General features: G+C 41.7%; 1 protein-coding gene across 1 annotated transcript; it reads left to right on the top strand.

Annotated features, from left to right (window-relative positions):
* The first annotated feature begins 313 nt into the window (after nt 1-313).
* On the top strand, nt 314-2,036 carry LOC104226075 (uncharacterized). Its single transcript, XM_070166982.1, has 2 exons — nt 314-380; nt 1,669-2,036. The coding sequence occupies exons 1-2, from the start codon at nt 314-316 to the stop codon at nt 2,034-2,036; spliced, it is 435 nt and encodes a 144-aa protein (XP_070023083.1).
* Nucleotides 2,037-14,930: the final 12,894 nt, after the last annotated feature.

Raw genomic sequence — 14,930 nt, 5'->3', positions numbered from 1 at the left:
CAATGACCTAATCGAATAAATAGAGCCCTAGGGGGCTCCGAATTGGTCATCCTCCACCCTAATTTTTGATTGGTATCTATTATGCATGTTTGCCCAAGTCACGGCGGGATACTCGATCAAGTTCTATTTCAGCTGCTTCGAGGCTATCGAGCTTCATTCATTTAGCCCATATGTGAAGGTTTGTATGACCCATTCATCAGAGACTGGTGGTAACTCCATTCGTTCCAATTAGAAGCGAGATACAAACTCCCTCAACATCTCGTTCTCCCTTTGATTTATTTTGAATACATCAGACTTCCTTGTTGTGACTTTAATGGCACTGACATGTGCCTTTACAAATGAGTTCGCTAACATGACAAACGAATCAATGGAGTTCCAGGGTAAGTTATGGTACAAAATCATGGCACCCTTAGACATTGTTTCCCCAAACCTTTTTAGTAAAACAGACTCAACCTCATCGTCTTTCAAATCATTTCCTTTAATGCCACATGCATATGTGGTGATGTGCTCGTTTGGATTAGTTGTTTCGTTATATTTCGGGATATCTAGCATTTGAAACTTCTTTGGGATAGGCTTCAGAGCCGCACTTTGGTGAAATGGTTTTTGCACGAACTTTTTCGTGTCTAGTCCTTTCAAAATTAGAGGTGCTCCCGGTATTTGGCCGACCCTAGAATTATATGTCTCCACCTTTTTGTCATTTTTTCAATCCTCTTTTTTTGGTATCAATCCTTTTGGCGAGCTCTTCGAGCATTTTCATAATTGCGGGGTCAGTCCAGGAGCCACTTTCATCGGGCCTCTCCAGCGCTAGTTTAACTTACCGCGTGTTTACTGATTTAGCTGTGTTTGGAGTTCTATTCTGACTCTGAAGTTGAGCGATGGCGACTTACTGGGCTTGCAACATTTTGAACATCACCTGGAGGCTGACTCCTCCTTTTTCTATTCCTCATGTTCTTTGGCCAGCTGCTCGGGCTTCCCAGTGTGCATTCCCTGCGGGGTCTTGCCTGCGTCCGTGTTTAGAGCGTTATGCAAACTGATATCGACTAGATCCATAATTGGCAATCCCTCAGGGTTTATGGTGGTACACTGACTCCTACACCGCTGCTTTCTCCAAGGCTTTCATCCTCGTGAATAGGTGCATTCTGTGTGCTAGACATAATTAAGCCTGAAATAAAAGAATCTTTGACAAGAAAAAGTGTGAAGAATAATGTGTGTTATTAGAAAATTAGAACTAAAATAATCACTTTTATCTTTAGCCTCACGGTGGGTGCCAAAATGTTTACCTCGAAAAATGGGGGTAATAATTAAATGTGATTTGTGGTTTTAAAGATATGTGATTTATTTCAATACTAGTGAATATGCAAATAATATTAAGTTTAAGTAAGAAGAATTGATGAACAAAACCAATGTTGCTAGATCAATAAGAACCTCAAGCTCGATTCTCTTGGGGGCCTCGAGGTCAGCTAAGAGCAATGAAGTTTGAACAATAAAGTAAAAACAATAAAGCTGAAGAACAATTGTTGAGCGTGGTAAACAAGGAAAGCAGAGTACACTAATATGGTACATTTCCAATTATGGCAAAGAATTCTACTGGTACATATCTTATACTATAATTTATGCCTTGACCTACCTGTCCTTGAAAATTCCCGATCTTTCTTGTGTGTCTTCAAGATTGGACTGCAGTAGCAGCAGTGGCAGCGGCAGCGACAGCAACGATAGTGGGAGCAGCGGCGGAGGCGGCGGTAGGAGCGGCGGCGGCGAGAGGAGTAGTGGGAAGAGTGGTGGCGGCGGTGGTAGGGACAGCGGGGGGAGCGGCGACGGCAGGAGGGGGCAGCGGGAGGAGCGGCGGTGGCAAGAGGGAGCAGCGGGGGCAGTGCGGTGGTGCGGGCGATGGTGGGAACAGCGGCGGCGGGGGCAGCGGGAGCAACATCAGCAGCAGCAATAGTAGTAGTAATAGTAGTAGTAGCAGCAGCAATAGCAGCAGTAGCAGTAGTAGTAGTAATAATAGTTGTAGCATCAGCAATAGCAGTAGTAGGTAGCAGGAGCAGCAGTAGTAGTAGGAGTAGCAGAAGCAGTAGCAGTAGCAGTAGCAGTAGCAGTAGCAGTAGCAGTAGCAGTAGTAGAAGTAGCAGTAGTAGTAGTAGTAGTAGTAGTATTAGTAGCAGTAGCAGCAGCAGCAGCAGTAGTAGTAGTATTAGTAGGAGTAGTAGTAGTAGCAGTAGCAGTAGTAGTAGTAGTAGTAGCAGTAGTAGTAGTAGTAGCAGTACTAGCAGTAGCAGTAGCAGTAGCAGCAGTAGTAGCAGTAGTAGCAGTAGTAGCAGTAGTAGCAGCGGTAGTAGCAGTAGTAGCAGTAGTAGTAGCAGTAGTAGTAGTAGCAGCAACATCAGTAGTAGTAGTAGTAGTAGTAGTAGTAGTAGTAGTAGTAGGTGGTAGTAGTAGGTAGTAGTAGGTAGTAGTAGTAGTAGTAGTAATAGTAGTAGTAGTAGTAGTAGTAGTAGTAGTAGTAATAATAATAATAATAAAGGTGCTCACCAACTATTTGATAGCCTCATACCTCGACACCTACAAACTCAGTGTAGCAGTAGTAGTAGCAGTAGCAGCAACAGTAGTAGCAGTAGTAGCAGTAGTAGTAGCAGCAGTAGTAGCAGTAGTAGTAGTAGTAGTAGCAGTAGTAGTAGCAGTAGTAGCAGTAGTAGTAGTAGTAGTAGTAGTAGTAGTAGCAGCAGCAACAACAGCAGTAGTAGTAGTAGTAGTAGTAGTAGTAGTAGTAGTAGTAGTAGTAGTAGTAGTAGTAGTAGAAGTAGTAGTAGTAGTAGTAGTAGTTGTTGTTGTAGTCATAGAAGTAGTAGGTAGTAGTAGTAATAGTAGGTAGTAGTAGTAATAATAATAATAATAATAATAATAATAATAAAGTTGCTCACCAACTATTTGATAGCCACATACCTCGACACCTACAAACTCAACGCCTCTAACACGACATGGCAGATTCAAACAGGATAAGTATCTCCAAGGATACCCAACAACTCTTATTGAAAATCTCTCATGTGGAGGACAAGATTAGCTTGGACATAAATATAATAAAAATACAAAAAGTAGAGTGGATAATTCACATTAAAATTGAACAATCTAATGCTAAAATTGATTATGAGGAAAAGTTGAATTTAAACTGATAATTGAAAGCTGAATCTAAAAACTAAATTTGTATTTGATCTGAAACTAAAATATGAGTAAAAAACTGGTATCTGAACTGAACCTGAAAACTGAGTTATTCTTCAATAAATATTTTTTCAAAAAATATTTACGCATAGTGGCCCTTTGTCTGTGGACATGTAGGAACATATAGAGGGGAGTGTTGTAACGACCTGACCGGCCGTTTTGAGCATTTGCACTCTGCTTGATTGTTTGAGGGCATGAATAGCTATGTATGGTTATTTTGATCTTAGGAGTGTGTTCGGAAATTACTTGGAAGTATGTAGTTTAATTAGGCTTGAAATGGCTAAAACCAAAATTTAAGTTTGGAAGTTTAACTTGGGAGTTGACTTTTTGATATCGGGACTAAAATCTGAGTCGAAAAATTGAAATAGCTCTGTTATGTCATTTATGATTTTTGTGCAAAATTTGGGGTTAATCAGACGTAATTTGGTAGGTTTCGGCATCAGTTGTAGAAGTTTGAGGTTTCAAGTTCATTAAGCTTGAATTGGTATGTGATTCATGTTTTTGTTGTTATTTGATGTGATTTGAGGGCTCTAATAAGTTTGTATGATGTTTTTAGGACATTATCATATCTTTGGTTGAGGTCTCGGGGGCCTCGGGTATGTTCGAAGGTGACTTTTGAGTGAGTCTGGGCATTTTGGCATTCTGATATTGTTCTGATACTTTTGGAAGTGCGGACCGCATATTTTGGAGTGTTGAGCCTAAGGAGAGATGCGGACCGCACATAAAAGTGCAGACTACAGCAGAAATATGCGGACCTTAGAGGAGGAGTGCGTACCGCACAATTTTATGTGCCGCTGCACATCAAGGATTTCTGCATATTCACTAGTCAAACTTTGGAAGCTTATATCTTTTGATCCACAAGGAATTTGGAGATAATTGAAAAACAAAAGTTGTAGTTTGTCATGTCTAGTATCTGTAAATGTAAATAACTCATCATTTGGAAATCAGTAGAGAAAGTTATGGATAATTTACTGAAGCCTAGTAGTAGAGAAGTTGTGAAGTGCGGCCTTACAGTTTTTGTGTGACCGCAGGACTTGGAAAGGTGCAACCACACTTGGAAATGTGCGGACCGCACATTAGGAGGTCAGAGGGTGTACTATATAAACGAGGCTTAGGGTATTATTTCACTTTTTGGACCTTGGAAGTGTTTACCGTAAAAATGGTAATAACAATTAAATTTGTTGATGGGACTCTAAAAATACGTGATCTATTTTCATGCTAGTTCTAAAAGAAGTTGATGTTATCTATGTGAAGATAAAAGATGAAATGCGAGCTAAAGTAGAGTTATAATCAAACCGAGGGGTTAGATATTCAGGCCTAGGACCAACCGATAAGGGGCCTCGAGGTTGATGCTTGCGCTCGAGCTCAAGCTCAAGCTATCAGGGATAGTCGGTAAAGGGCTAATAGTTAGGATATAATTAAGGGAGGCTCTTTATGGCCAATGACAAGCAATAAACGAAGAATAAGTATGAAAGTAATAAGCTATTGCAGTAGTATCGGGAGGATATGTAAGAGAGAAGAGAGAGAGAGAGAGAGAGAGAGAGAGAGAGAGAGAGAGAGAGAGAGAGAGAGTTGTTATTTATCTTCTGTAGAATAGTTGGAGCAACATCAGCCCTTTACAAAGTGCTAAAGATCCCCTTTATATAGGTGGAGAGTTCCAAGATAGTACAAAAAGCATTAATTATAAAGATATGAAGATGGGACAGCCTAATACAAATACTGGGCAGGCCGGCTCTATCAGACTTAGCCGCGTGCCCTGGGAACTTCCCATTTTTATTCTAGCCTCGAGCGATATTCCCGTTAGGTCGGGCCCTGACGAGCTTCGAGGGAGGGAAATCGGTCACAACTTTGCGTCCTCGGGGCCTTGAGGTGTTCTTCTGAAATGAATTAATAGCAAGAAATTAGACTCTCTAATTTTGCCACATACAGATAGTCTCTGTGTTGACTAGAACGAAGCGATAGGAAACGATTCTAATACATAAATCCTCGGGCTTCCTATGGTGACGTCATGTCGATGACACAACCTATGGCGTGGTTTTTCATGATAATCGATACATCCCATGGAGTTGTCTTTTCGACGCCATTCAATGCGCTGTCGATTCCCGTTCTTCAAAGTGATAGTACTGCCATCGATTCAATTATTCAAGAACACATTAATTGAACCTTCCAGTCAGTCTTCTGAAGGCATTGATGGCCGTGTCATTATCGCCCCTATAAATGGGGGTATTTTGGCATTATCTCTCTATTCCAAGTACCTTCCGCCATTCATTCATCCCTTTCTTCTAGCCATCTTTCTTTATTATTGATCTCCATGTTCGGATGAGGGTATCACGAACCTTGCCGATGGATTCCTGAACATGTACTTGTACCGTTTCGCACTAGGCTCCCCTGATACGGTCGTGCTCGATTTCTATTTAAAGTATTGGGTTACTTTGGCGTAGATATATCCGTCGTTTTGGCAAATAGTGCTGATGATGATGTTCTTTGTGGAGAAAGTTGGGCTTGAATTTACGCTCAGTCATATTGTTAGGTTGTACCGGCCCTTTCATCATCGAGGTCTGCTAACCTTGCGATGTCATTCGTCCACGACCTTTGTTGTTTATGATGAGGAAGATGGAGATTCAGAGTGGATTAGTCGGTTCGTTCGGGTTCGGATGGCTAACGTTATCCTCGTAGAACTTATGCCATTCCCCAAGGAATGGAATTATACGCATGAGTGAAGAGTCTCGTGCTTTCTCAGATATGCTCGTGGTGGATACTAGTTTAGTAATCGTATTTTCCTCCATTTCTGCAGCAATTTTGCGGGCACTGGACGAAGTTCCTGATCTGCCTGGTTGGGTCCGAAATTTGGCAGCCTATTTGACTTGTGGCGAGCATAGGTGGCGAGACGTGTTCCAGGACAGATGGGAAGCAAAATATCATGGTATGTGTGTACGCTACTTTACGTTGTATCTTGTACATTTGGGAAGACATTTTCCCCTTTTCATGTATTAATCTTGCGGTCGTAGGTATTGGAAGGTCTCCAAGAGAGAGGTTGTGCTCCTCCGGAGAAAGGGAGGGGTTGCCAGCTTCCGAGCCAAAGGACGACAATAATAAACGAGGCCGAGTCTTTGAGGAGAAAACATTGTCTGAGCCTGCTGCACTCGAAGTTTCCGGTTCTGGAGAGGTGGTTCCTCCGAGCGATCATGCTTCGACGGGGCCTAATTCTTCTAGGGCCGAGGGAACTAGATTAACAGAGGTGTGCTCGGCCTTCGAGGAAGTCCGCCGACTTTACTTTATGGTGAGCTTAGGCATAGGCCTTCCGAATCTCACGTCTTCCCTTCCTTATCGAGTTTTTCTTTTGCACGCCTTTGGCAGGATAAGGTATGAGCTACTCCTTCATAGAGCTAGGCTCCAGAATGCTCCGAATGAGGGTAGGTCCCTTGGGCTCCTTTGATAGTAGAAGGAAGTTGAGTTGGCACACTGGCGATATGAGGCGGGACAGGAGTATCAATGGGAGGGATGGTGGTACCCTCCACGGGTGTGGGAACTGGGGTGGTCTGCTCTGGAGTAGAAGAATTAGGCAAAGCGATAGCAGGGTGGCTACCCTCATCCACAGTATCAAGTAGTGAATCATCAGCCACTCCGGAGGTGGCATTGGCCCCTTGGCTAATTCTAGCTTTCTTCTTAGGTGCCATTTACTGAAAGATAGACCATTGCACTAATTAGAGAGGCACAGTTTCACCGCACGATCCAGAACATCAAAGAAGAGTGTTATTCCTAAATTCCCAAGTATCCTCCAACTTATAGATGTGGTCGACTATACACCGATAAGAATGACTCTACTAGGCACGGCTCCGAGACATCCTATGACACTTCAAAACCTTAGGCTCTGATACCAAGTTTGTCATGCCCCAACCTCGGGAGGCGCGACCGGCGCTCAATCGAGTGAACCCAACTAAGCAAGCCTTACCATACACTTCCTACCCACCTTGATATGAATAAAGAAACCATACTTTTGTTTATCCATTTAGACGGGGAAAGACAACACATTCTACATTGATAGTTCATTTTAAACACCATATTAAACCGTAGATGAGTTAGTTTCCAAGATCCCCATATAGTTACAATTTATAGGCAACATAAGTTTAGAATTACAACATGGTTCGTAGACCCATCCAACCCCCGTACATAATCCACAAATATTTCTACGGAGCCTCTAGGATACAAGAGATGAGTTTGACAACACCGGCAACAAGGCCCCGGCTATACCTCAGAAGTGAAAGTCCACAATACAAAGATATGTAGTATAGCCCCTTGAAGGAGAAAGGGACTCACCAAGATCTTGAGAAGAGGGATGCTTCGCTACACACGATCGGCACTATCTGCTATGGAGCCACCTACATTCATTTAAAAAAATGTAGCGCCCCGGCAAAAGGGACGTTAGTACCATGGAATAGTACTAGTATGTATAACTAAGCACCATAAAATTTGAAAGAACTTTCATATACATAAAAAGAAATCACACGTATCACCCCAAAGCTTTAAACGATCACAACATTATCAATATAAAAGAATTACACAACCTTCACACCATTTTTCCATAGCCTTTAGTCGGGCATTTCAAATTATTCCACATCATTCACATTACCACCGCTATCTTGAGCGGAGTACGATCTCGACCCGATCGGCTAGGCCGTCTCCCAGAGATGTTACCAATATTCTATTCACACATTCCAGTTTCAATCATCAATGCATAATCGCTATGTGTATATGTCATAGCATCCGATCACAGCCCGATCGACTAGGCCGCCTTACCGAGCCGTTACCATTTTCCATTATTCATCTCACTCCAATCTTTGGTTATACATGTATTAGTTTACCGGCACTTGGGGCCACAATTTTCATATTCCACAATTCATGTTTCACATTGTTCCCATTTTCAACATTAGGTTTGTAATTCAAGAGAGTATGGCACACAAGAGCAAATAAGGGTGTAGGCGTAGAGGAGACTTCATGTAAATGGCACAACAACGCACTTCAATTTCAATCTAAGGTCTAAGCATTTTGATACATGATACATAGTCCTTGCACCTTTTCAAATTATCAAGAATAGCACGCTGTTCAATTTGAGACACAATTTCCATGCATATAAGGTTGCAACACCAAGTCAAGCGAAATAGCAATCAATACAACAATTCAATTTAATCTTACCTACTCATACAACCAACGATGAAGCTCAATTTCTAATAGAAGGGGTTTTAGCCATACATACCTCAATAAAGCTTTCCTTATTCCTTACAAAATTTCGGAACTTTTAGCACTTCGATCTATTGTGTAAGGATTACAAATTAAATCGAGAATTAGAGACGAGATTGAGATTCTAGCTTGTTTTGAGCATACTATCAAACACTAAGGGTGCATTGTGATCTTAGGCCCTTTTGAGAGAAATTTCTATCATTTTATACCCCAATTGCTTTCTTTTTAGTTCACTACCTCCCAATATTCTATGGTGTGATATGCATGCAACAAATTCATTCTTATACCCATGAATTACTTCACTAGTGATCCCTTATTGCTAAGCATAGGAATAAGAGCTGAGGTAATGAAGTCTTACCTCTTGGGATGAAGATTTAGGTGCCCTCACTTGATTATCTTCAAAGATTTGGCAAGGTTTCATGGAGTAATTTGATGGGAAGCACTTCCCTCTCTAAGACTCTCTCTCTCTCTCTCTCTAAAAGCATAAGGAAAAATGCTCAAAATGAGCCATAACACCGAATATATTGATAAGGGGTCGGGTTTAAAATTTAGAAAATTGGAGCCCCGAGTCAGGTCTACGATCGCATTTGCAATCGCAAAGTGGAAATGTGACCCACAGAATGGACCGCAAAAGTGCTCCCAAAATCTGAATATTCTATTTGGGTATGCGGCAAAAATGAGGTCCGCATACCCGTTCTGCGGCGCATAATGCACCGCAGAACTGCTCCTTACAGAATTCCAAGGAAATTATGCGATGACTATGCGGACCGCATATCGGTTATGCGATCGCACAATGGACCGCTTATTTAACCTCAAATTTGACAAACACACTGACTCACATTGCTGTGACTATGCCCCCTATGTGGTCTGCATACCTGATATGCGTCCGCATTCTCGACCGCAAAATCGCACTTTTCTCGAAAATATTATTTCTTGACTTTTTAATTCACTATTCAATCCAAAGGGGTCCAAACTCGCCGCGAAGATTTTTTATAAATCCTAACACATTCTCATAACTTGGCAGCACGGGCTTTGGGGTTCTGAGTAGGAAATTCACGGGGCCTTACACTCGTCTCTGGTGGCAGAAAATGACGAAGAAAAGCTTCTGTAAACTCTTGCCGTACCGCTGGAGGGCATTCTAACCTATGGACAATTCCCAAGACTCATACCAATTAACTGCAACATCTCAGAGTCTATAGGAAGCTAACTCAACTGACTCAGTCTCAGTGGCCTTCATTACCCGTAACATCCTCTGCACTCTATCAATAAATACTTGAGGGTCCTCATTCGGGTCTGCTCCAGTGAATACCAAAGGGTCTAAATTAATAAAGTCACAAACCCTCGTGCTCACAGACCTATCTGTATGACCAATACCTGATTCCCGACGTCGAGCCTGTGCGGCTACTAATCGGGTTAATAACTGAACAACATCTCTCATTTCCTGACCCGGCGTATCCTGCTGAGGTGCTGAATATACAGGGGCGGGTGCTGGAGATGGTGCCCTTCAGAGCTCTTCTGGAAACGGCGGGGTATGTGAAGTCTGAGATGGAACCTCACCATGAGATTCTCCCCGAGCCCTGGTAACTCATGGCGCTCCACTAGTAGTCTCACCAGCCATAGACTTTCCCTTCTGGGCAGCCTTACTCTTTGGAGGCATTACTGAAAATATAACATATCGTTAGGAACATGAATTCTTGTATTGCACGATCTGAGATAAAAAAGAGAGGATAACATCCTATATGTCCTGTAGCCTCATGTTTATAAGTGTGGTGCACGACACACCCATAAACAAGACTCTATTAGACACAGTCTGTAGACACCCTAGGACAGAACTGCTCTGATACCACTTTTGTCATGACCAAAATAGATGGGCTGCGACGGGCGCCTGAGTCCTATTTGTCAAATACCCCTAAGCATGCGTCTAAAATATGAACGTGAATAACATCTGCTGCATTATAAAATTAACATACGTGAAAGAAGTCTGTCATCAAGGCATATGTACGTATACAGGCAGAATATAGTGGGCGAGCCAGCAAGGCTGCTACAGACAACTATACATCAAAAACTGAAAGCCGAAAAGGCCACGTACAACCCAACTTGACATACTGTCCATAGACCTCTAACAGAAACATAACTGTAGAAAGACGGGACTGAGCCACGTCATACTCATATACATATATATGTACAAACGTATCGTACCAATATCAAAAGCAGCTACGGATCAAATGGAGCATGCCAACTCTCGCTGATCAGGGATCCTAAGAAGGAGGACCGTTAGCTTGCCTACCTGCACCTGCGAGCATGAAACGTAGGCCTCATGGAATACGGCATCAGTATGAAAAATGTACTGAGTATGTAAGGCATGGAAATTAGTACGTAAAAGACATAGATGAAACACGGAATACTAAAACACATCTTTAAATCTGAATAACTTTGTAAATTTTGAAACGTTTATAACGGCATGCACATGCGTGTAAATGTCATTCCATGCATAGGTATGGATGTACATAATATCATCAAGCCACTAAGGGCATCCCATCATATCATCTCGGCTGCTGTGGGCAATATTATCAACATATACCAGCTGTCAGGTGGTGGTGCGTATATAACGCCATAACCTTTTCCATATCCCATATACATATATATACATACATATATACGCACATATAATGTCGTTTGAATACATACATATATATGCATATATAACGTCATTTGAATACATACATGTATAAGCGTATATAACATCGTTTGAATCATATTTTAGCCACTGTGGGCAATATCATCATCATATATCAGCTGATCCGGTGGTAGTGCGTATATAATGCCATAACCTTTTCCTATATACCATATACATATACATACATATATACGATTAAATAACGCCATCTGGTCATGGGTCAGTGCACATGTATACATGAGTGAAATGCATGGAAAATACATAATAATCTCGATATTCTTTCGGGATAGACTTTTCCAACTACGTATTATTCTGAGACCCATGAACAGAGAATAATAATAATTCTCATGGGGAATCAAAAATATAGACACCCTACTATTTCTATAAATAGAGTAATTTATAGAAACTGTATATTTGTTCGTTTCTTCAGTATAATTTGGACCATGCCAAAAGAAAGAAGGGAGGGCCTTAACATACTTGTTCCTGCGAAATTCTTGAAAGGAACTTATATTTGGATTTGAAATTGGAATGAATTCTTGACAGAATATATGTAATCGGAAGAAGCTCTTGACTCTGTTCCAACGTTTTTGTTGGAATTGTGTGGAACTTGGATAAAATTGTTTTGGTGAAGCTTTTAATATGCTTATGTTCTAATGTTTTTGAAATGAAGTCTACTTTGCAGATTGTATCTTTTGAATTGCTTCTAAGTTTCAAGATTTATTCCAAAAGTCTTATTTTGCTAAGACTTATCATGTAGCCAATATCTCAGTTACATTCCAAATTTAGCCATTTGGCATTAATGACTTACTTAGTCATCTCCCAAGGTTGTGACTTTTTGCCACGTGGGGTGGGGGTGGGATTTTGATTATTTTTATACGCTTATTAGTTAACCAGATAATGTCCCGTTATCCGGTAATTAATTAATTACCCGCATAATTTAAAAATTACCACAAATTGCTTAAAATTCTATTTATTTTTCAAAATACTTCATATATACTTTATATATTATACTACCATGGTCACGTGGTACCTTTCATGGTACTAGTTCATAATTATCAGGTATTATTGCTCGACTCGTATTTTATTCCAAATTGTCCACTTTCAACGAAACTTGTTTTCGTTAATCCGTGTACCCCTTTATCCCTCATAACACTTATTTATCGCTTGTTAATACGTTAACGTTAAGATAATCTCACCCCTGATTCTACGTCGGTAACGAAGGCGAAACTTTTAACGTATGAAAATGCAGGATGTAACAGTTCTCGGTGGAAAGACATTTACCGTGAAAATGTTGAGTTTCCTTTGGAGTACGAGATGGTTTGGCGAAAGATATTCTTTGATTTCCTGGCATAAGTATATGTCATTTTGCTGTTGTGAGTTCGTCTTATGCGGACACGGTTCATTTGACCATTTGGCTCGGTACAACATTTCCTATAGGAACCTTATTCGTCGTTCCTTGGTTTTTCCGCGTGGATGACCTCTCGAGGGGGCGTCCTCCATTGTTCGGGGTCGATTGCAAAATAAGCCTTGTACGCCTATCGTATCTTCCTTAGGTGGCGTGTGGATGTTGCCTCGTTTAAAACCTTGCCGGTGAAAACCTCTTCAGGACAAAAGCTCAGCCGAAGGAAAAGAGTGCAACAGATGTCTTTAAGGCCTTGAGATCTTCGGGTTGGGTTAGCACTTTCGACTGCTCTGACTGGGTGCCTGCATATGGGTTAGTGTAAAATAATAAAAAAGGGGGGCTGGTATTACCTTATCGTGGGATGCGTCGGCGATGTCCCGAGGTCTGATGTGTCCCTATTGTTTGGAGCGAGGACTTAGTATAGTCCTCTGCAGTGTTTAATCGGGCTTAGCCGAAGGCGTAGTGTGTTTACCCTTTGGTTATTTTTAGAGTGGAGATATTGGTGTCGGTTCTATGTTACGTACCGCGAACACTTCCCTTGCCATGTGTTGTTCCTCACAGGTGGTTTTAAACTCCATGCTTTGCTAGGAATTTCATCATTTGGTAAAGAGTGGATGGTACTGCTCTCATGCAATGTATCCACGGCCGTCCGAATAAGGCATTATACCTTATGTCTCCCTCGATAACATGGAATTTGGCGTTTCGGGCGATGCTGGCCACGCTGACTTGGAGAGTGGTCTCTCCTTTCGTTGTTTCGATTGTCGTGTTGAATCCATTAAGGATTCGAGAGGCGGGCACGATTTGGTTTTGCAGTCTGGGATGCTCTATTAATCTTGACCTAATAATGTTGGTCGAGCCACCTAGATTCACAAGAGCATGTTTTATTTGAAATGAATGAATGAAGAAAGAGGTACCAATACATTGTTATAAGATTGGGGTAAGGTTTCCGAGCCTTCCTCACTGAATGTGAAGCCATCTTTGGGTACGTATCCCCAAGTTCATTTTTTTTTCTGGTGATGGATATTTGGTCGACCCTGAAGTTGTAGGTCTCGACCTTGTTATCGTTGGCTGCTATCATTTTCTTAGCCGATTCGATCCTTTTGGTGAGGTCTTCGAGTATTTTCACAATGGCAAGCTCGGCTATCGATCCATTGTTGCTCGATCTCTCAGGTATCTCTTCGATTGGGGGAGCAGTCCTTGGTGCTACCGTGATGGGAGTCTTCGGGTGGCTTTGCAGCTGAGTGATAGCCAACTGTTGTGCTTGCAACATTTCAAAAATAACATGAAGGATGACTTCCCGTTCTTCCCGAGGTGGGGCTTTTTGGGCTTCCTGTTGGTCGCCATGTTGTATGCTCCTGTCGGTGTGTGAGGTTTCGTCGACCAACTGTGCGTCTTGCAAACCCGCATCCGCTAGGGACGCCAATAATTTGAACAGCCACACCGCTTTCTCCGTAGTTTTCAAGGTTGTTGTTCTCAACTCTATTCACTGAGCCAGACATTTTAACCTGAAATCGAAGATCTTGGACAAGAAAAAGTATGAAAGATAACTTGCTTTGTGTAACGAAACCAGCAATAAAATAATCACTATTATTTTTAGCCCCATGTTGGGTGCCAAACTGTTTACCGTGAAAATGGTAATAACAATTAAATTTATTGAAAGGACTCTAAAAATACGTGATCTATTTTCTTGCTGGTTGTTAAAGCAGTTGATTCTAGATATGTGAAGATAAAAGATGAAATGTGAGCTAAAGTAGAGTTATAATCAAACCGAGGGTTTAGCTATTCGGGCCTTGGATCGACCGATGAGGGGCCTCGAGGTTAATGCTGGGGCTCGGGCTCAAGCTATCGGGGATAATCGGGAAAGGGCTAACAGTTAGGATATAATTAAGGGAGGCTCTTTATGGCCAATGACAATCAATAAACGAAGAGCAAATATGAAAGTAATAAGTTATAGCAGTAGTATCGGGAGGATATGTTAGAGAGAAGAGAGAGAGAGAGTTGTTATTTATCTTGTGTAAAATAGTTCGAGCAATAACAGCCCTTTACAAAGTGTTAAGGATCCCCTTTATATAGGAGGGGAGTTACAAGATAGTACGAAAAGCATTAATTACAAAGATATGGAGATGGGATAGCTAGACGCGACACCCTGATACAGAAACTGGGCAGGCCGGCTCTGTCAGACTTAACCGCGTGCCCTGGGAACTTCCCATTTTTATGCTAGCCATGAGTGATATTCCCTTTAGGTCGGGCACCGACGAGCTTCGAAGGAGGGAACTCGGTCACAGATTTGCTTCCTCGAGGCCTCGAGGTGTTCTTTTGAAATGAATTAATAGCAAGAAATTGGACTCTCTGATTTTGCCGCATATAGGGAGCTCGGTTTGTGATGATGCTTTGTGGGTT

Source organism: Nicotiana sylvestris, chromosome 2 (assembly GCF_000393655.2).
Source record: "Nicotiana sylvestris chromosome 2, ASM39365v2, whole genome shotgun sequence".
NCBI classification, from domain to species: domain Eukaryota; kingdom Viridiplantae; phylum Streptophyta; class Magnoliopsida; order Solanales; family Solanaceae; genus Nicotiana; species Nicotiana sylvestris.
Note: the sequence above shows the minus strand (reverse complement) of the source record. Positions and strands in the feature narration are given on the sequence as shown.